Genomic DNA, 21,800 nt, shown 5'->3' with positions numbered 1-21,800 from the left:
ATGGCCCTCCTGCAAACGCATCAAGATATGGTTGAAATGGAATTTGAGAAAGTTGTCAAAAGAAACCTAAAATAAGTCCTGTTTGTCATTCAAAACCAGCAATCTGGAGAACAAAGTAAACATGTGAAAGAAAGTGTTAAGATAAAAAAAATAAGAATAACTTCCCAATAACTTCCAATATCCAAGTTATTGCAGTCAATAAGAGACTGCAAAATTTGGTGTTTGCATCCAAACACCAAAATGGTGTTTGGATGCAAACAAGATTTATCATAAAGATTGGTTTTATTTATAAAAACCAATTAAAACCATTTATCATTTTCTGTTTTATTTATTCATGACCTTATTTGGTCTATCAATTAAGATTCTTATCAACTAACTTGAAGGTTGTGGTTGTAATGCGATAAACTCAATAAAGTCACGTGGTGTAGAATACTTTTGCAAGAAATGTCTACTTGCATCTCTTTTATTAGCTTTTGTGTTCAGCCAAATTGTCTCAATTTAGTTTCATCCTCTGGGTCCTCCACCTTCACACCAACCAGCTTCATTTCCTCTTTCCCCACTTCTCATAAATGGTCTTTTCTGGTCTTGCTCTCATCCTACTGCCAATAAACATGGCTTCACCTCTGAAAATGTTGAAACAATCTCAGTCTGATCTGTTTGACTTTATCTCAAGTGACATTAGTCCAACTCCCACAGGACAGCACAAGAGATGTTCTTTTTTTTAACCTGGGACTTGACCGATCTGGTATGTAGTTCATATTTGATTTGGCTTCTGTTTTACATCGGATGCCTTTCTCCATTTATCAGAAGACTTGGAGCCGCAAATGTATTTTTCACATACCTTCAAATAGCAAAATATGAAAGAAAACAAATTTCTTACTTCTTTGACAAATTCAATGGGAAAAGAACAAAGCTGTCTGTTACGAGAGAAAATCCACAGTAACATGAAGCGATGCCTTTGCCAAAAATATAAAGAAAAATATGGTACTCAAAAATATTAAAAAAAAGGCTTGTCACACAGTGTTACTATGGAAATAGCATATAATATAAGAATATTTATTTCAGTAAGTGCGAAACAGCAAAATATTGACAGTACATGTGACAAAAATGGCAACACAAATATGAACAAGTCATCTGAAAGACCTCAAAATAAATAGCTAAGTACAGCTACCAATGGATGGCAACAAACCAAGGAGACGGAGATACATAAACTGTGCAGAGAAGAATATTTAAAAAAAGAGGACAAGACATTATCAAAATAAATATTAAATACATATATAAATAGTTGCTTTCTTAAAAATCAATACCTTTGTGCACGATTTAGGCTGGGTGACTTTTGGATCAATTTATTCTCAGAGCTCTTGAGTTCAAACATCAGCAAATTGTATTTTACTTCTGCATGAGCAAAGATATGTTGGTTTTGGTTAGTTTGACTCTTTCGTAACCGCGGGGCAAATGTTCGGAAATAATTAAGAGTTCAAACACCAATTCAAGATCAAACAATAAAGCAATAAATAAAAGGATAAACATGGTCGCATGTTTGCATCAGGTAGACTCAGTTGAGGTGAAAAGTCTCTCTGAACCCAGTGGATTCAGCATAAACCTTTTTTTTTTCTACACAGTCAGTCCAAAAACTAGTACAGTGGCAGATTTACTTCTGTAGACAGTTTCTGACCAGTCACTTACTGGTTTCATCACATCTTAGATGGTGCCCATCTGCGCAGTGATCAGGTGAGAGGGAGTGAAAGACTCAAAGGCCACATCCAGGGGCAACTCGTAACGAGAAGGTTGAAAGATCGGGTGAGACTGAGCCCCGCCTGGTAGGCTGCCAGCTGTGGAAGTGGGGAAGTGGTGGGCTGAGAGGTAGTGGGCATGTTGACCAGGGTGGGGTGTGTAGTTCCTCTCTGATTCCTGTGGAGAAGGCTCCTGCTTCAGGGCAAAGTTACTGCTGATGCTGAGGGGGGGAGTTAGGGGTCCGTCGTACGGAGGCGTGCCGCTGCTACACTCGTTAGGGGAGGGGTTGTCGAACGCAGGTGTTTTGAATCCCTTCATGTGAAGGAGGTGGGATGCTTCCAGAGATCCATAGGGTGGGCTGGGAAGTCCTGGGGATGGGTAGCTGAGTGGATGCCCACCCACAGAGTCGCTAACTCCCTGACCTCCACACTTGTCCTCAAGCTTGCTGAGAATCACAGGGGTGGGTCCAAGCTGCAGGCAGCCAGCCACAAGGTTACTGGTGGGCTGAGACAGTCCTTTGCACAGCATCTCCACAAACCCGTGACTCTCTGTGGACTGACCATTCTCCAGCACCTCAGAAAGAGCCCAGATGTAATTGCGTGCCAGCCGTAGGGTCTCGATCTTTGACAGCTTCTGAGTTTTGGAATAACATGGCATCACTCTGCGCAGGTTATCCAAAGCATTGTTCAGCCCGTGCATCCGAGATCGCTCCCTGGCATTGGCTTTGATCCTTCTGGCACGGAACCTCTCCTGTCTCGCTTTGGTCATCTTCTTCTTCTTGGGGCCTCTCCTTTTGGGGCTGTCATCTCCATTTGGTTCAACCTCCTCCTCGTCATCATCTTCCTCTTCTTCCTCGTCCTCCATGTCCTCACTGCCAAATTCTCCGCAGGTTCGAATGCGACCTCCCAGAGTCAGACTAAGGTGGTGGCTCCTCATCTCTGGGCTTTCATCTCCATCCCGGGAGCTGCCATCCTCCTCAAGCCAGCTGAGGGAGCTCACCAGCTCACTCACATCCCCACCTTTGCCAAAGTGTTTGGTCATCATGATGATCTGAAGAAGAACAGGCAAGAACTTGTTACTTGCTCATCTATAAATGTGCAAACTGTACTCTAACAATATGTTGCATATATGGACTGGAAACTTTTCAATACACAATAAAGAAAATGCTTCAGATTTTTTTATCAAATTAAACTGAATAGAATAAGGCTTCTTTTGTTGCTCTGTACTATGATTTATCATAAAGTAACTTCTGAAATTATTTTACATCGGAGTTTTTGTGTCACTTTAAGTTCACTAATGGCTCCTCATCTGTTAACCGCTTTTCAAAATGTTCTGGTGTCGCCCTGCAGACTGAAGTTCTGTTTTCAGCACCACTGTGTGGAAAGCTCACTCTGCTCATTAAGCAACTGCTGTTTCTGTCATTTTGTGTGTTTCAAACGAAACTCTATCACAACTAAAATGCCATATACATGTTCATAAAACAGAACATTTTCAGATGTTTAGGATTAGATTACTTATTTATCAGATTTTTGTTCATTCTCGCTGTCCCACTCGCTTCAGAGATGCTGTCAATCTGGGACATGTCGGGATTTACTCAGCACAAAGAGCTGAAAGATTAAATAGGGAACACACAAATCAACAAAATATTAAGGCATTTGGTCTTTGTAACAATAATAACAGTATCTAGAACCCTCCCCTCCTTGACTATTCTTTGATAAGTGTAATATTTCGGGGACAATTAATGTAGCTATACACCAAAACTGCCCTTTCTCAAAATTAATCGCATGATTATTGCTGATTTGCTGTTAATTTGGAGGAGGATTAAGGACACAAAATGTTGCTTTTGTTTTAGCTGAAAACTGCCCTAATTATTGCACACTGATGCGCAAAAGTGGGGCAGATTACTCCGCAATTTGTGTCAAGTACACAACTATGTCGGGATGGGATGTTAGATTATATAATCTAAATGATGACTGTGTTTACTTCTGCACAAGATTTAAATCTGTTGTCTCGTAAAAAGGACTTAACATGTGCGGTGAACGGGCATATTAGGAATAAACCAAAGTGTGTTTAACTTTGCAGTTTATTGTTAGGCTTTAACATGACAATTTAAATATTTCATGTGTAAAAATGTTTTCTCTAACTGAAACTGTAAAATCAGCTGAGGTGTCTTGTATGACAAATTTGCCCTCTTTTTTCTTCTTCATTATAATCTGAACTTCAACAAAAAAAAAAAAAAAAAAAAAAAAATTAAAATGCAACTCACCTGTCTGGAGACGGCTCCGCGCAAATGAGTAGAGCACTTTGAGAAATTCAGGCAATAACTCCAGAGTAGCTGCGGATTTTTTTTTTTTTTATTATTATTTTTCTTCTCCTCCACTGTCACCCGCCACTGTCCCGACGTCAAACAGCCATAAATGCACTCGGAACTTTCATCTCCAAATGACATGATCAGGCTGATGCGCGTTGGCTTTAGCCCGGTAAGCCCCGCCCTCTTCCGCCCCACCCACCAACAAACTTATCCAAAAGCGCGTGGCGCTCTCGTGACTGGGAGGGTCACCCCCCATCCCCCTCCCCCTCTTGGAGAACGAGTTGGGGCGCGTTCCCGGGGGCACTTCTAGCCCCTCATTTACAAGTCAAGGGGTCCAGAAACATTGAGAGGGTGACGGAAGGAGAAGTATTTGTATTTAAGTTCGGATCGAAAGTAAGTGTGTTCAGATTAGTTTTTATTTCAAACACAAGCATAATTTGGCGAGTGTATTAATTTCCTCTTTACTTTTTCCTATACATTTTTGATTGTATCAAAACAACTTTTTTCTTCTTCTTTTTAACAAAAAGAAGAAGAACGTCACTATAATTGAACGTCACTATAATTGCGCTTGCTGGGGCAAACGTAATTACATAAATCAATAAATCTGATCTGTTGCCTGCCCCAACTGCTACTGTATCTCAACTTATGTGCAAATGTGTAGTTTATTTTTATTGACATTCTCTGTGACTTTCTTGTTTCTTTAATAATTTTGTTAAAGAATGACAGAAAACCTTTGCAATAAAGGCAATACTTATGTTTTCTAAAATCCAGAGTGAAATAATTATTACCTATGCGACTGCGTCACCCCACCCGACGACACATCTCGTCATTAGTCGGTTGGATTAGGAATTTTCCACTTAGTTAAACTCAGTGTTAAGAGACGCTCCTCCTTGCGCGCGTATTTAAATGATTATGACAGCTTGGTGCGTGATAAGCAGGTGTGTGCGTCTTTCACTGGTCCATCCGCTTGTGCTCTTCCATTTTGGCGTCATATTCTGCCCTCGAAGACAATCTAATTATTTAATCGATTCATTCAGTGATGGAGTTGCAGGTACTTCATTTAGGCATCTCTGAATACGCATAGCTCTTAAAGTGACAAAAGCAAACCTTCCGCGATTATGCTTTGTTGGGCCAAATCTTAAATTGGTTGCAATTACGATCAAGACTTCTTATTCTTAACAAAGAAGCCTCGGAATTAAAATTTAATGGTGTTGACCAGTTAAAATGCTGCACATTTTGACCAACTGTGTTCATTTTGACTACCAACTAGTCATTTTGATGATAGCCATCTGCCACCAATTTTTTTTTCTCATCAAAATTGTTGTTTATTCTTTTCATTACAAATAGCATCTTTTGTCATTAGGCCAATGATGAGCGTGATTGAGATTGTCGAAAACCATCCACCAAGTAAGCTAACTCAAAAAGGGACAAAAAACAAAAATTTCTTGGCAAAAATATCTGATATTACTCTACAATTAAATTAAATTAGATGCAAAAGCTGTTCATTTTGTGACTGTGTTTGAATATTTTATGACAACACTTAAATGCAATGAATACTAACCTTATTGGCAATGATTTAAGAACATGGGCATATGGTTTACCTCATAGGTACAAAATGGTTTACAAATTGGAGAAGTGGCAAACTGACCCAGATCCCTGCCAGAATTCACATATGGCACCTATACGAGAAGGAAAATGGGCTCCAGATGGGATCGTTCGCTGGTTGCATAATACCACCATATAAATTTCCTATAAGTTTCACATTGGGCAACTCTGACCCATACCCGTGCCAGTTATGTTGTGCAATTTCAAAAATGTTTCTAAGAAAAAACCTGCGTAGAGTGCCAACTTGATTTTGTTGATATGGGTTGCCATTAATGAAGGTTTCTACAGAAAAAGCAAATTGTGAGCCAAGCCTCTCTCAGGAACATCAAGAAAACCCATATGGGGGCTTTATGCACATGCTGGCTGTTGTCATGAATCCACAACACTTATTTCTTTTAATTCGAGCATATGTGTCATTTAACTACTTACAATGTTTTCAATTACTGTTTTAAATTGTTATATTCTTTTACTCTGTTATATATTTCTGTTTAAATGTTTTCATATTATCCAGAGACAGACATTCCAAAAAAGCAACAACAAGAAAAAAAAACTTTTCCACAGTTTGAACTATAAGTGCCAGAGATAATGCAAGCCCGCCAGTCTCGTGCGTGGCGGGCCGCGGCGCAGTGGGAGTCCTTTGTCATTGGCCGCTGACAGCCCGGGTCTCGCGAGCCGCACGTGCCCCCACATTGATCCCATTGTGCGCGCTCCTGCGCACAGCTGCGCTCGTGACTGAACTATCAGGAGCGGAGGATACACGTCTTGTTTTTAAGCGTCGCGCACGTTTCCATGGATGGGAATAAAGACGTGGACCTTCGCTTGATCGACAGCATTGACTCGACCTACAGCAGCGTCTCATCCAAACGATTTATTGGGCTCCTTCTAACAGATGGCCGAACGGAGGAAGCGCCGGTGGGCGGGCCTATCTGTTGCTTAGATGCGCAAGCGTCACTCTGTTCAGACTAAAGATGCTGAGGCGGCATTCATCCACCCAGCGGTCCCAATAGCTCCTGGTCAGTGCACTGACTGGTCACGAAGGCATGTGGATGGAGAGAGAGGAGCCTGTTTGTGTGCGTGTATGTGTGACTAATAAGATGTGCCCGGAGCTCCCCAGGTACATGCACTCTTACCTCCAAACACGTAACCAACAATCGGCTTGCGTCCCATGAGGGTGAGAATGGCCTCCACACACCTGCAGCCTGAATGGGGAATTGGAGCCTGCCAGTCTCCCCACAATCCCCATTGGTCTCCCAAATGACTGTGAGGAAGGGAAATCGGCCTTCTCTCTTTTAGAGTATAACACGGATAGCTAACCCTGTGGAAGAGGTCACTGTGAACGTGTGATCTGGACACACTTTTCATGAGCTTCTTTGATTCCATTGAATGTGTTTCTCATGCACAGCAACTTATTACATTTCTTGCTAAACGAAAAAAAAGAAAACGTACATCATAATCCATTTCATTTTATTGTTTGACATTTTCTTTTAAGGTGTCCAAAACAAGACCGTTATTGTTGCTCCTTTTTGGGATAACCCTTTTCCTCGACAAAGAAAAAACTGCCACAAGTGAGTTGTGTCACACTCGTGTCCCCAGGGACTGTGAGTGGATTGGGAGGGATTCGTGCACTATATACTGACAGATGGGTCCTTGTTTCTGCCTTCTTATTCTTCATCTCCATCTCCCTCTGCCTCCCCTGCCAAAGCGCAGACACACTCGCACACATCAAGACAACACCAATACAATAGGAATTAAAGCCCTGGTCTACACACATGCTCTTTGGCCTGCTCCTGAAAGCTGAGCCCCTCGCAGCGATCATAAAAGGAGCCTGGATTTGTGTGAGGAGTTGGCGTGCTAAGACATGGGAGGGGTTATGTGGCACATGGGTGTTAAGGCTGCGGAGATAAACTTGTATCATTGTCCAATAAATAATTTTCCACTTGTGAACCAGATGTTTTTCTTGTGACATCATGTGCACACTCTGTTTTCAAGTTATGCTCTAACTTTCCCTAAATGGTCTTTTGGTAGGAAGATTAAAGAAAGACTGCCAGACCTAAGGATAATTAGTGTTTGCACACAGCAGACTTTGATTCATTAACTTTTATGTTGAAATAAAACTTTTAAAGACTTAAAAATCTTTGCATTTAGCACATGTAATCCAGAGCACAGCTGCACAATAAATTGAATTGTAGTCAACTTTACAATATCAGCACGTACAATATCGCAATCACAAAGGACTTTGAATTTGGAAAAATATAGGATTGAAAGTATGATTGTCAATAATGCTCCTGACCACTTGAAGTTTCTCTTTTATTTAAGTCAAGTGCCCAGCATACACTTAAAAAATATCAAAGGGCTTGAACATGTCATGCTGTGCAACATGACAGTAACTCTGTCAGGTTCCACAACCAGACTGCACGGCTTGTTGCTGAACCATAATGGATCAGGAATTCAAGCTCTTGACTGCAGACTTTCTTCTGAACAAAAGAGTTTTACTAACAATGCAGGAGAAAGTGTGCAATTATCAGCCTCCACCTGAAATACATCTTAGTAATCAAGATCCTGGGTAACTAGTGGGGGCATTGGGATCATGGAAAAGAAATTGACTGTGGGGAAAATGTTTGGCATCATCATAATATTTTTTTCATAATATTGCGATAGCAGGTTTTCCTAATACCACACAGCCCTAGTCTAGAGCAAGTGTTCTGAAAAAGTGGAATAAGTACCACTGATGGCTTTTGTGCTTCCCTCAGAGGGTGTTACGGTTGTAAATGTTGACAAGGTAAAGCAAGCCTGATCAGACTTTTAAACAGGAAAAAAATGCTAGTGGAAAGTTATGCTTTGTTCCATCAACTTGTGGATCCAAGTTGGATTTATTCAGTTTAGCCAGGTTTCAAATCAAGATTTCTTGTAAAAACCTGAACCTGGAAAAATCTCTGACTTTTCTATGTTGAATTTCAGCTGCTACAGACCTTTCTTGAACATTATCTAACTTCAAACACGGACATTTTCACTTGTGTGTGGAAATTAAGTTCACAATCAGTGAGCTTCATTTAAGATGTGACATTGGAGGTGAATATTTCTTTTGTTGAATAAGTCCCTCAATAAAAATGAACATTTCTTCTTAGTTTTTTTTTTAAATGCCTTTTTAGGTCGTGGTTCTCAAAAAAAAAAAAAAAACAACTTGGGGTGGTATTTAATGTTGAGAACCAGTAATCTAGAGCATATTTAAATATGCTTTACAGAAACATAAAGGTTTTAGTATAAATCAAAGTTCTCAACACTTTTTTCTGAACAGAAGTGGAACTGGTCTTCCCAATGTATTCAGGTCATTTTAATAAAGAATTTGTTTATTTAAGATTTACATACGTTTCTCCAACAGACAAGTGGTCTGTTATCTGCATCTGATATCAGATCAGAGAGAGTATTAAGGTCCGGACTGATTCAAGACCATCGTCTTCTATATACAGTCTATCATGTCCATTAAACTATTATGTCAACAGCATAATTCTAATGGACCCCACAGTGAATTTTGATAAGATCTTGCAGCATTTCATCTCGGCAATACGAGCAGATTGTTTCTCGCTTAATCTTCTCTGCTCTAGCTAAGGGTATGGAAAACATTCCAGTCAAGCAGAAATGTGAACGTAGAATGGGAAACAGGCCCGGGGGCGATTCGCACTAAGTGGGGAGAGAGCCATTAAACAAAGGTGCCTCTGGTTTCATATTCAGGATACTTTACAACCTCCGTCCCAGGACATGAACACTGTTTTTTGGTGTGCTGCTGGAGGGGGCCGAAGAAAGGGGAGGGAGGAGGATCCATCTGCCACGCTACTGGTCCTCAGGGAGACGGGGATATCCCTGGGGTGTTTTGGAAAGAGAAGGCCTGAAAGGATTACACCCAACCACTAATCAACGACGCTAATCTGAGGGCCCCCACACACAACCCCCCTCCTGCTGCCTCCCTCCACCTCCTTCAGCGTAAACCACAATTTGGGTTGGGAGGATAATATTTTACAGCTCTGCAACTTCTCGGTGATTCTGAACAATCCGAAGAGGACAAATAGAAGAGGTTGTCCTCACTGAGAAGAATCAACAGTAAAGCTGTGACTGGCAATGAGCCACAGTGTATCTGTGATCAGGTGCGAGCATCCCACAAGTGGCCTCATCTGAATCCCAGTGTGACCATTATGCAAATAGACCAAAGAGACAAGCCTAAAAAATAAATTTAGTTAACGGATGAAGCCTTATTCTGATTGAAAATAACAGAAAAGTGTGTTTATTCTGGAGCATTAAAAAAAATATTGTAAATATATATTGTATATAAAAATCAACAGATCAACCTTATTAGAAAACATTAATAAAACAATGACGCTGTTCGTAAAAGCAACTGTATTTCCAGAGAATGAGTTTCTCTGTAATCCTGCTGCAAAGTTATCCCTGCAGAGCTGTTGCCTCTGAGCCTCATCCAAATGTCTCTTCACAGGAGGAATCAACTCAGGGTGCAGCTGTCTTGGCCAGTCACAGCACCCAGAGAAAGAAATGTTGGGTGCAACATTACCATCAGTTTGTCTTTGATGTCTTGAGGAAAGATGGGGTCTACTTCTGGCACTGATGAATTTAAAGCACCCAGAACTATAAGAAAAGCTGCATAATGATGGTGTCGGTCCTCCAGGGCATAGTGAACAGGAGGATCACTGGCCTCCATCTCCTCTGCCTCCCGCAGAAAACCCATGGCTAGCCTTCTTTAAGCTCTCTCTCCCTGTAACCTCTTTGTGTCTTGGGCCCAGCACTGTCAATATTAAGGCTGGCTAATGTGATCTAGAGGCAGCTGCAGCACCCTGATTATTACCATGACACAGTCGACTTAGGGTGTAATATCATTAAAAATAAATCAGGTGGTGTGGAGATTTGCTGATGCAGGGAGGGACTTTGAATGACATTAAGAGGGAACAGTGCAATAATTTCATTAGTCAGTTGGGGCACCTTGGAGAATCTGTCAAAGCATTTCCTTTAAGTTATAGTAATTTAATCGGCTTTCACAATCCTTATCTGGGGGAAGACAACAGAGAAAATTTACCAACCTTCCCTTTTTTATGTATAATTAAATGTCTGATTGTTTGGACAAACATTAAATGTTTGGTTTCCAAAAGCACTGACAACTAAACATTATTATGTTTTGCTCTGATGAAGAAGCACATTCTTATTCATGATCAAAAGTGATTCTTTTTCCTAAGATAAGCAGAGTTGTTAAATTCTTATCTAATAGAGGTACTGCTGTATGACTAGAAACTTGGGTTTTAGTAATCAAAGGAATAATAATAATGACAAGGATTTACTTTAAAATGGAGCTGGAAAGAATATGTGTTGTCTATAGTATGGTTTTCAGAAGTTCATTTATTCATTTTTGAATAAACAAGTTATTTCTTTTCCTGGTGTGAATCTTTGGCTATTTTATAATGTTGTCAAAAATCAAAAATATTGAACGCGTACTTGGTAAAGTTCTTGAGCTTCTTGATCTGACTGAAAAAAATACCTGCACAGAGCAGTTACCTCAAACCCCAAGACAATTTGTAATGTGCACAATTAAAGGTCTGATTATTTGGAAGACACGTTTTACACATCAATTTACAAACATCTGGAAAAATGCAAGAAGATGATATTTGTATTTTTCCAGCTATTGTATATCATCACAATGGCAATAATCTTCCCTGAAGCAGATACTATGGGGTGGATTATTGTTGGAGATGATGAAGAAAACACGAGGCCGCGCTAATCTTCTTAAACCGTGTGACAGTGAGCTGTCTGCTCGGCAGACTCATCAGCAATCAGCTGGGGAGACACCATACGGGAGCATACATCAGCGTCAACAAATCAAAAATCTGACAAATATATACGTATGCATAAATGCATACACGTTCGTACGGTGTAATAGCCTATAACCATTTTATTACACGCTGTTTTCAGTTTGTTTGGAGCTCCATTAAAGCCACAGAAGCGCCGTTGGGCTCACAGCGAGGGTCTTACGTCGCCATTGTTTTGATGCACGAGACGCCGAAACGGTGATTTCAAGGCCCATTGAGCGCGCGATGAATTGTGCCCAGAGTCTGAGGAAGAGGGAGCATTAGCGATTATTGGATAATCCCAAGGAGTGACGCCAAAAGTTGTAAATCTGTTTTCTAATTTGCACAGATAGATAGATAGATAGATAGATAGATAGATAGATAGATAGATAGATAGATAGATAGATAGATAGATAGATAGATAGATAGATAGATAGATAGATAGATAGATAGATAGATAGATAGATAGATAGATAGATAGATAGATAGATAGATAGATAGATAGATAGATAGATAGATAGATAGATAGATAGATAGATAGATAGATAGATAGATAGATAGATGGTACTATTTCCTATGTTTAGAAGCAAAGTTGCTTCTAAACGTAACCATCAGGTTACGTTTTAGCGACATCTAGCGGTCGCTCCATTTTCTCATCGTGTTACTTTGCTCGGATTTTACTTGTGCAACTGCTTCAAATTTTCTATTAGAATGGATTAAATAAATACATTCTAATTTATATTTCTGATAAGGCATATTTAATAGGAATTAATTCAAAAACTATGTGCGTTTTTATGTGATTGTGTATTGTTAACTTCTCAAGTTTTGACCTTGTGCATATTGCGCTTGCATTAGCAGCACTGTCATTAAAAAGGGTGAATAATATTCACCCTTCCTAACACACCCTCTGCTCCCCTGTGAGTAAAACCCCAGTTTACATCCCAAATAAAAGCATGTTCTTAGAGTCAGCACAGTCAAGCTTATTTCTAAATATATGTCACCTTTTTCATATTCCATACTTGCTTTCATCCCACTCCTCTTACATTTTGCCTCTCGTTTGTACTCATGTTGTTCCATGCATCCACCTCTTCATCATTCACCTACTTTCGTCCCTGAGCATCATCAGCATCACACCACTGCTCCCCTCCTCCTCTGCTCCATGGGATTCACCCAGCTGGCACACTTTACTTCACAGCTCTGCATTCCTTTTTGCAGCAGCCACACCAGCAGATTTTACTGCAAATTTTCACTAAGTTCAGGTTGTCTCAGATGTCAGGAATGGCTCCTAAAAGAGAACCCTCCATTAAGAAGTCTCCTTCACCAGTGGCTGAAGTACGACTTGGTCCGCCTTTCCCCTGTTTGCCAGCAACACCTGCAGCTCCAAAACCGATTTCAGAGCAGAAGCCAAGGATGCTGCGTCCTTCTGATTCACCATTCGACCCCAGCACTATGGAGGTGAGTGATTCCTGAATGTTTAGACGACAAACTCTGTGTGGGGCATTTATTAAGTGTGAGAATTTGTTCCTATCTTCTCAGACCTCATTTCAATCACGGCATCAGATAAAAATTTTTGAGGTAGTAAAGAAGAATAACCTACAATAACACCAAAGAATTTAAAATGAACATGTATGCAATCATTTGCTAGACTGCTCTCTGTTAGAGCGGATATGCCATATTCTGACCACATTTAATTTTGATTCATAGATAATCTAAGTTGAGAAACAAAATGGGGCACTGAATGCTGGCTGTCAGTCAGTCAGCCTCCTTGGGGAAGGAGAGCAAGTTCCCTGCTACAGTGTGAGCTATTTTCTTTTTAAAGAGATTCAGTGGCCTACTTTCTAAAGCCATGAAGCAAAAGACTAGCAGAAATTTTTTAAAAAGCACTTTTAAGTAATTTAACAATTAAAATAGTAATGGACACCCAGAGTTGGTTCTGTAAAAATGGAACTGATATTATTCGTTGTACAAAATGTGTTTGCAGTAAAGATTTATCTTGGAGTGGCCAACCCAGAATCCAGACTTGAATCCGTATAGACATCTGTGGAGAGATCTGAAAGTGACATCCAAACTGATTGAGCTTGAGAAGTACTGCAAAGAAGAATGGGCCAAACTGTCTAAAGATAAGATCCTAAGCTTGCAACATCATTTTTATGGTGAATAAACCTTATATTAAGCAAAGGCCATAGTTAAGAGAATGAGTGTTTCTTGGTTTTTAAATTTGCAAAAGACTCAGCAAAAAAATGCATAGAATTCCAAATTGCCTTAACTTAATGCAGTTTGGAATAAAGCAACAAGTGGAAAAAGTGAAGTGCTGTGAATACTGTCCAGATGAATTGTAACATCAACATGGACTAAGAAGTTGTGGGCCAAGAAAGAATCACCACCTGAACCAAAGTCCAGTTGATATTTACAGTTGCCCTTGTGGCCAAGCCAAATGTCTTTGGAAGAAAGATTTAATAGTCAGGTGAGGCCGACATTAAGCTGTTTAGCTTCAATGAAAATAAACATTTTGTGAGGTAAGGTAAAATCTCAGCTCACAAAAGACAAAGAAAATCACTCACAACAAATACAAGCACTTGGTAATCAAGTTCAAATCAACATTTCCATGTAAAATGCCAGCATAAATGTTTATCACAAACTAATAATGCCTCACATTGAGTTTTGGTAATGTGTCTGAATTTGCCTAACAGTATAGCTTTGCTGCCCCCCTCAGGAACTTTGTGTTACATTGCACTGCATGGCTTTGTGAAGTGAATGCCTCATTTCGCACATGACAGTATGTAAGCCATGCATGTCCACAGTGGGATCACAGATGACTGGAAAGTGGACTGAATTGGCAGGCTCTTCAGACATGCATCCTCAGTCTGTGATCTCACTGACCTCAGGTACATTATTAATGCATGTCCACATATTCTCAATGCTAATAGCCCAATCAAAGTCACTCTGGTTCTTAGTTGTGGTCAAACTCCTCACCAGAGGAAAAACAAGAAAATAAAAATAAGAAGAATAACAATAAACTGCCTTGAAAAGATGTGTTTTTCAAGTCAACTTTCCTTTATTGCTATGTTTTTGGATGGTTTGTGCATTTAGAATTCAAAGATTACTCTTGATTGTGTATAGGCCATGCACAGAGACTGTTCTTGAAATTGGTAATGTGGTTGAGTTGGAGGTGGGGTGCCTTGCATAAAGCCAGCACCATGCAGAGACATGTTTATCATAAACCAATCATCATATCTAAACAAATTTCCCTTCATCTCTTTCTTACAATTTACAATTCTGTTTTGAAGTTTGTTTAACAAATATTCTTAAACTTCGGATTACCTGATTAACACTGTATGCGTATATCCAGTTTAGTTTTCAAACATTTATTCACTTGTTTTGTCTTCTTGCACTTTGAAGCTCAACTTTCAGTTCAGTTACGATTGAGCTGCGACTCCAGTTAAAAGTTTTTAGTACTGTTTTAAGATTTTCAACAGCGTTGAATAAAATATGCAAAGAAATTGGGACACACAACATCATGACAGCACAAGGCTAATAAGCAATTGCCACGTTTTCCAATATTGTTTTAAAAAAAAATAAAAAATAAAATAAGTAATAAGAGACTACAGAAAATAAATAATTATTTTTTAAAAAATAATTATTGTTGTTATGGAATTTAATTTAAATTTTTTTTTTTATTGTTTTTACATTTGCTTCTTTATTTATTATCGAGCAGTGATAGAAATTCGCAGACTAAGTTTTCAGTAGCAGGGATTGAAATATGAGAAGCAAATGTTTCATTATCTAAAAATACATTTAGCACAACATATCTCAACAGAAAATGGAAATCTATATTTTATGGGCGCTCAAAACGGAAATACATTTGAGATCCAGCATCGGTCCTTTGTGATTCGTGTCCAGCTTTTTGTTTCTATATAAGGAGTGCTGCAGTTGTGCGGTGACGTCACCTCGTCCCTACTCTGCGTCGTGACGCAGCGGAGGCTTTTCTCCCTCCGTGCGCCTGTAATCGAGCCGTCACATTCTTTGGGTTTCCGTCGCCTCGGACACACCTCAGCCAGCAAAGAAATGGTGGGTTTTTGTCCATTTCGTTGGACTTATTGGCTGCAATAGTCTTGCACCTAAATATCAGCGTTTAATAAAGGAGATGTTAGTTTCGCAGCGCGGTTAACATGAGTTTAAAGATGTGAACTGGTTAGCCTGTCCCAAGCGGAAGTACAACTTTTTGTTGAGCTAGCTTTAGCTTCAAATGATCACTTATACGATTACCTCATTTTATTACTCAGTTGCCTGCGCTATATTTTCTGAATGCTTTCTAGTTGGAGGGTTTACCTTTTTGAGTCTATCGCAATACCTGTTAAATATGTTTAGTAGCCAGAGCGCCTTAAAACCATTTCCTCTCGCCTAATTTCTTCCCGAACAGTCTGACTTCTCGGAAGATCAAATCCTCGGTAAGTGTTGCTTTTATTTACGCATGTGAGCGTCTGTCTGTGGGAACGTCTCAATTTTCCTCCTACTTGTTTGGCGCTCCTTCATTCCTGACCCTTATCTCTTTATCGTTATTGTTTATCTGCTCTATACCCGCTCGTTGCAGTAATCCTGGGTTTAGGGTTTTCTTTCTCTGTTTGCGAACTATTTCATCACTTTTCCTCCCCCTTCCCCACTTGCAACTGCTTGTCCTTTCCAGATTGAATTTAACCTGGACCAGATTCATGGTAAGTGAGGGAAGAACCTCCGCCTTGCTCAAAGCGCAGAGGCCGTTCAGAGTATTTAGGGTGTGATCTGCATGTCAGTCTTTTGAGCCAAACGTATCCTGCATTGTTGTCGAGCTTCATAACAATGAACTTTGTGATAATCCTTACCAGGCTTGACGTGTGTTGTACTGTTTTTGTAATCAGATGTTTTGTTTGCAAAGCCAGACATTTTTAAGCTCGCACCTCCTCCCATTGGTTTTGTTTTTTCAGACTGCCATTAACCTCGTTTTGTCTGAAATGATCCGAGTTGCTCATCTCCAGTGTGTGTGTCCATGTTTGGTGTGGGAGAAAAGCAGTGGACGGGTCTTGTCCCAACACTAGTTTGTTTAATCTTCCCTTGACATAATAGGCCATAGCCACTCTCACTCTCCACCTACTTTTCTCCACTCCTCTCACACCAAATATGGTGCTGGGAATTGTGCTAACAGGCCAGAGGGAAGAGAGACATTCCTCAGAACAGGAAAAAAAAAAAAACTCCATAACAGTCCCAGAGGGTTCTTTGGTGAATACTTTGCTGCAGAACAGTAGGAACAGCCTTCTGCACGGATATTGTGTAATCTGACCATGTGTCTCCCTGATGTCTGGGTCTGAACGGCCTATGTTATCATTTAATCTGTACTAAAACTGCAGATTAGGGCAGTGCTCCCAAACTTGTATTAAACCTAAATGAAATAGTTTCAGTATATTGATATTCTATATACTTTCTTTTTAGATTGCATTTAGTATTTTGTGATGTTGTGGCTCTGACAAAACCATTTTTTTTTTTTTAATTATAAAAGAAGCATGAAATGTGGTTGGAGCGGTGGTTTTCTGTTTTCAAGCAAAATCCTCACAGAATGTCAACTACAGAATGGCACCAATGGCAAAGACTTTTCAAAACAATGTTTGAACCTCCAACTATGTTATACATTTTTAAGTGAATATCTTAATCTCATTCAGCTGGTGTCATTCTAAAAAGAAAAGGTGCTTTATTTTTCCTTTGTAAATGCTAGATGATTATTTTTAATAAGTAATCTCTCTAGCTTTCAAAAATAATAATTAAAAAAATATTTTACTCTGATTTATAAAATCAATTTTCCTTTGCAGCCCTGGAGAAATTTTATTTTGTTGTTCCAGTGACAAAAGGGGCTCTTTGAATTGAATACGTTTTTTGACCAAAGCGCATTTGTTTTTAAAATGGTCCAAAGTCTAGATTTGAATCCAAACGAGAATCAGTGAAAAACTTGAAAATTGCTGCTCAGATGCACTGAACCCAGTCTTATGAAGACTGAGTTATTTAGCAAAATAAATGGTCTTACAATTATGTCTGTGCATATTATTTGCTTGGTGATGTACTTATTAGAAAGCTAGTAAAAAAGAATCTTAAAAAAAAGACAAAAAAAATAATGTAGCTGCAACAAAACTTAGTTCTACATAAAAAAGGGGGCTGAGTTCAAATGCAGAACATACTCTTTCTGTACACATTTTAAAAACCCATTTCTTTTTCCTCCCACTTCATAACCGTGTACTGCTTTGTGTTGAAGTGTGTAGTTCTAACATAGCAAATCGTTAAAAATATAAGGAAGTTTAAATACTTCTGTAAAGCAAAGCGTTGGTTAACTGTTTGGAAAAATCTGAGCCTTCAGGTGACTGTTGACATGCATGTTTGGTCAATTTGTTCTATTGACACATGCATATTCAAAAGATGGAGAAAGTCACAATACACGTGGTGTATTAATGTAAAAAATAGATATTAGGCAGCTCCCTGTTATTGAAGTTGAAATATTGAGTGCTTATGACCAAATTACTAATGTAGATATTTTGGTGAATTGAGGAACCACCAAGGCAGTTTCTCTCGTCACCAAGCTGAGCTCAGAGAACAGGATGTTGCTTTCATTGTAGTAATACATTTAACTATAGGTAGACATTTTAATCACACTTATTTTTTTTTCCAAAATCTGTACACTTCAGGAAAAATCCCCTTGAAATGGATGTGTTCTTATTTGAAATAATCTGACATTTTTAAAGTCTGCTTGGGCGGCGTCTTATTCTCAGCCAGTGTTGTAATCTTTGTTGTCCACATCCTGTCTGTGCGTCACTTCTCTCTATATGCAACAGCTAATTTGTAATATTCAGCTCTTTGGCTAACTGGCTTCATGTCTGTGTGTGCTGCAGAGTTTAAGGAGGCGTTCCTGCTGTTCGACAGGACAGGAGATGGGAAGATCAGCTACAGCCAGTGTGGCGATGTGATGCGGGCCTTGGGACAGAACCCTGTAAACGCGGAGGTGCTTAAAGTGCTGGGCAACCCCAAATCTGAGGGTGAGAGAAAAGTCACAAACCTGAAGGCTTAAAGGGACATAAACCCCTTTTTTGTGGGTTGTATCAGCTTTGTCAGTGATGTAAGGAGAAGAGTTTTTAAAAGCTCGCATTAGAATCAAAGTTTTGTTGTGCAGAATGTTCAATTTTGAGATGATTGATGTATCTGTCCTCACTGAGAGAAAACGGCAACATAACATATCGCAGCACCTGTGACCAAATAATACCTTTCTCTTTATAAGCAGCTATTATGTTAATATTAACTTCTCTGCTGATCCATTTAACAGTAAAGCATTACCCATACGTTCAGATCGCTCCAAATATTGTGCAGATTCAATCTCAAGTCTTGGCTGAGAAAAAATTAATTTCCTGTAATGTCAGGCTTTTAATGCCTTCAGTCTGATGTGTCTCATTTCTAGGCTTTTTCTCATTTTGCAGAGATGAACACCAAGATGCTTGACTTTGAGCAGTTCCTGCCCATGTTCCAGGCCATCGCCAAAAACAAAGATCAGGGCTCCATGGAGGATTTTGTGGAAGGACTCCGTGTTTTTGACAAGGAGGGCAACGGCACAGTAATGGGAGCAGAACTACGTCATGTGCTCACTACGTTAGGTATGTGACATTTTTATCTCTAATTGCACATCACTTTACAAACCAAAAGATGATAAAAGTAAAACATAAATTATTATTTGTCACATTAAAATGTGCATCGTTTTGGTTCATCAGGTGAGAAAATGTCAGAAGAGGAAGTGGAGACACTGCTGGCTGGACATGAAGATGCAAATGGATGCATCAATTATGAAGGTGAGGAGAAAACAGACTCATGTTAAAAGTAACTTCTGCTTCCAATAAGTCTAAAGTAAAGCCACTTCATTTATTCCAGCTTTTTATAATATGGAAATGTTCTTAATGCACAGCACTGTTTTCTAGTAAATATCAGTTTTTAATGCTAAGTTAATTATGTAGAAACATGTTTAGTCGTAAAGTCTACATTTCCTCTGATCCACAGAGAAACCCTGAGTTTTAACATGATCGAAGTGATAAAAACCAAATGTTCAGAAAGCGCTTTTGCATCAGCAAATCACACATTTCTTGGATTACAATCTACAGTTCATTTAACTTTTTGACTTTTGTGGTTAATGTTATTTGAAATTAGTCAAGATTGTTTGTTTATTTGATAATCCTGCCAAGAAAAAACTGTAGTTAGAGATAGATTGAGCCTCATTTTTACTCTAGCACTATATAAATGACCACAGAGATGGAAGCACTGTCTGAATATTTTATTGTGTGAAGTCTGAATTTGCCTCAAGTCTTTCTGAACAAAAAAAAAAATTAAAAAGTGGATCACAAGAAATGTAAACATTTTTGTTGTAGTAAACGACAAGCGATATTTAACATGCCATTTCTGGACGGTTCATATCATTTGGTTGTGTCTTTGTCCGTTTTAATCAAGCTCTTAATCAAGCTGTGATCAGAAGTCAATTGCTGACAATCTGTTAAATGTTCTTCCTCCACAGCATTTGTTCGTCACATCATGTCAGGCTGAGGGCCGGTACGGGCATTGTCCAAACCCGGGGGATGGCACCTCCAGGCTTTCTCGCTCTTTAGTTCCTAGACACTAGTGTGTTTTTCTCGTTACATAGTTCGTATTGGCTAACAAATAATTGCCTATTGAAAGGTAGACATCACTAGTAGGCTGCGCGAGAAAGCCTGGTGGTCTCTCTCCCCCTGCAGACGTGAGGCTTTAAAGCATATAGCCTCCTGCCGCTCTGTTTTGCTCCTGCAGCCTTCTGCCTTGGCCCCTGGCTGCAGCATGCTCTTCTGCATGTGTCTATGGCTCCTCCACAGGTTGTATGGCGATATGGTGGACAGAATGGGAAGAGACTGGTCTCATTCAGGGAAAGCCTGGTGGTCACTTTTGAGTGTGGTGTTATTAGACAGCGCTGCTAATTTCATTTGCATGTTAATGGGGCTTTTTAAAGTTGGTGTTTAGGGGTTTTGTTTCCTCATTTATTAGTTTTCAAGGTGTTAGATCTATCTAGCTGCTGTCCTCTTACATTTGCATTACATTATGTATATCATAGCCACCAGATTCAAGAGAGTGGACCAGTCTTTTTTTTTTTTTTTACTAACCAGAGAGTGTAATGGAGTTGCTCTTATGCTGACTGTTCTCTCTTATTTACTGATGGAAACTGAATTTGTAGCTGGCTGCTCTGACTGGACTGTAGCTCCCCTGACCTTCTCCCCGTTTTCTCTGCTTCTCAGCTAGAGGAAGGCAAACAGCGAGGACGGCTTCTCTAACCAACTTTCTGTGGATCTTAGAGGACCAATAGTTTTGGCTGAATAGGAGATAGAAATAATTACCTCACCTTTTTCCCTTTCTGTCATCTTCAATTGACCCCCTTTTCCTGGCTCTAGATGAGGTGAACGTAGGAGATCTGCCTCCAAATGCAGCATCTTCAAGAGCAGCAGCTCTTGGTCCTGCATGCTGTGATTGGAGCAGATCTCCAGGTTTTTAATGAGAAAACTAACTCTTTTTTTTTTCTTTTTCTCTCTCTTCATTTCAGAACTCGTCCGGATGGTAATGAACGGATAAGGAGCGTCAGTTTTTTTTTTTTTTTTTTTTTCATTTCTGCAGAATCACATTCCTATATATTTTCCTTTTAGCTTTGCCAGCTCACCCCTACCTTTTACATGAGTTTATTTTACAGTTTTAATTTAAGAAGTGCCTTTACATTCCCTAGAAAAAAACCATAAAGCACCATTTTTAGATCTATTCACATGTATAAACTTTGTATTCATTGAGGATTATTTGTGCTTGCATAGTTTGTAACATTTCGAAATGCACCGTAAGCTGTAACGATGTAACTAAAATTGGGCAAGTCAATAATATATATCATATAAACATATTTTTATGACTTGCTTTGGCTGAAATGATTATTCATAAAAGTATCAAAAGATGTAGTTGGAAACAGTTCAAAGCATTCCCCATGTCATAAATTTGGCCCAAAATTTGTTGCTGCATTTAAATAAATGTGTTTTCCTGAAATGCTTTTGTGTCTAAGTGGGTTTTATTTATTTCTCTATGTTCAGGCTGGCTGAATATAATTAAATACACTATGGCCACGTGGCCAAATGGTCGATATTTCACCTTAACAGATGTGTAATATACTTATTTGTCAGAAAAAGTTCTGAATATTTAATATTACATATTGTATGAATTCTCACTTGCTGTGTATTTGAGCTCATGTAATTCTGCAGGTT

The 21,800-nt window shown here is 39.3% G+C and overlaps 2 protein-coding genes across 5 annotated transcripts; one reads left to right on the top strand and one right to left on the bottom strand.

The window, feature by feature from the left end:
- Positions 1–1,023: 1,023 nt before the first annotated feature.
- neurod4 (neuronal differentiation 4) lies at positions 1,024–4,153 on the bottom strand. The gene is made up of 2 exons (XM_055049363.1): positions 4,001–4,153; positions 1,024–2,784 (listed from the first exon to the last, which is right to left on the bottom strand). The coding sequence occupies exon 2, from the start codon at positions 2,776–2,778 to the stop codon at positions 1,702–1,704; it is 1,077 nt and encodes a 358-aa protein (XP_054905338.1). The 5' UTR covers positions 2,779–2,784; positions 4,001–4,153; the 3' UTR covers positions 1,024–1,701.
- Positions 4,154–12,744: 8,591 nt separating this feature from the next.
- On the top strand, positions 12,745–21,585 carry zgc:153867 (uncharacterized protein LOC337226 homolog). Of its 4 annotated transcripts, none has more exons than XM_055049734.1 (7): positions 12,745–12,945; positions 16,175–16,202; positions 18,396–18,539; positions 18,975–19,148; positions 19,263–19,340; positions 20,054–20,088; positions 21,104–21,585. In XM_055049734.1, exons 1-6 carry the CDS (start codon positions 12,760–12,762, stop codon positions 20,080–20,082), a joined length of 639 nt encoding a protein of 212 aa, XP_054905709.1. In that variant the 5' UTR covers positions 12,745–12,759; the 3' UTR covers positions 20,083–20,088; positions 21,104–21,585. The 4 variants fall into 4 exon arrangements, with proteins under 4 accessions (XP_054905709.1, XP_054905710.1, XP_054905712.1 ...); XM_055049736.1 differs by lacking the exons at positions 12,745–12,945; positions 16,175–16,202 and adding exons at positions 15,445–15,558; positions 15,911–15,938; XM_055049735.1 differs by lacking the exon at positions 20,054–20,088 and having other exon boundaries at positions 12,754–12,945.
- The last annotated feature ends 215 nt before the right edge of the window (positions 21,586–21,800 follow it).

Source organism: Poeciliopsis prolifica, unplaced genomic scaffold (assembly GCF_027474105.1).
Source record: "Poeciliopsis prolifica strain line A6 unplaced genomic scaffold, Auburn_PproV2 SCAFFOLD029, whole genome shotgun sequence".
NCBI lineage: Eukaryota > Metazoa > Chordata > Actinopteri > Cyprinodontiformes > Poeciliidae > Poeciliopsis > Poeciliopsis prolifica.
The sequence above is the reverse complement of the archived record's forward strand: the minus strand, read 5'-3'. Positions and strand labels throughout refer to the sequence as shown.

Excerpts from the sequence above, each read along its gene's own strand:
- zgc:153867 (XM_055049734.1), top strand. The coding sequence starts at position 12,760 with ATGTCAGGAATGGCTCCTAAAAGAGAACCCTCCATTAAGAAGTCTCCT. Across the intron at positions 18,540-18,974 it reads GGGCAACCCCAAATCTGAGG|AGATGAACACCAAGATGCTT; the intron begins GTGAGAGAAAAG and ends CTCATTTTGCAG. Across the intron at positions 19,149-19,262 it reads TCATGTGCTCACTACGTTAG|GTGAGAAAATGTCAGAAGAG; the intron begins GTATGTGACATT and ends TTGGTTCATCAG.
- neurod4 (XM_055049363.1), bottom strand. The coding sequence starts at position 2,778 with ATGATGACCAAACACTTTGGCAAAGGTGGGGATGTGAGTGAGCTGGTG.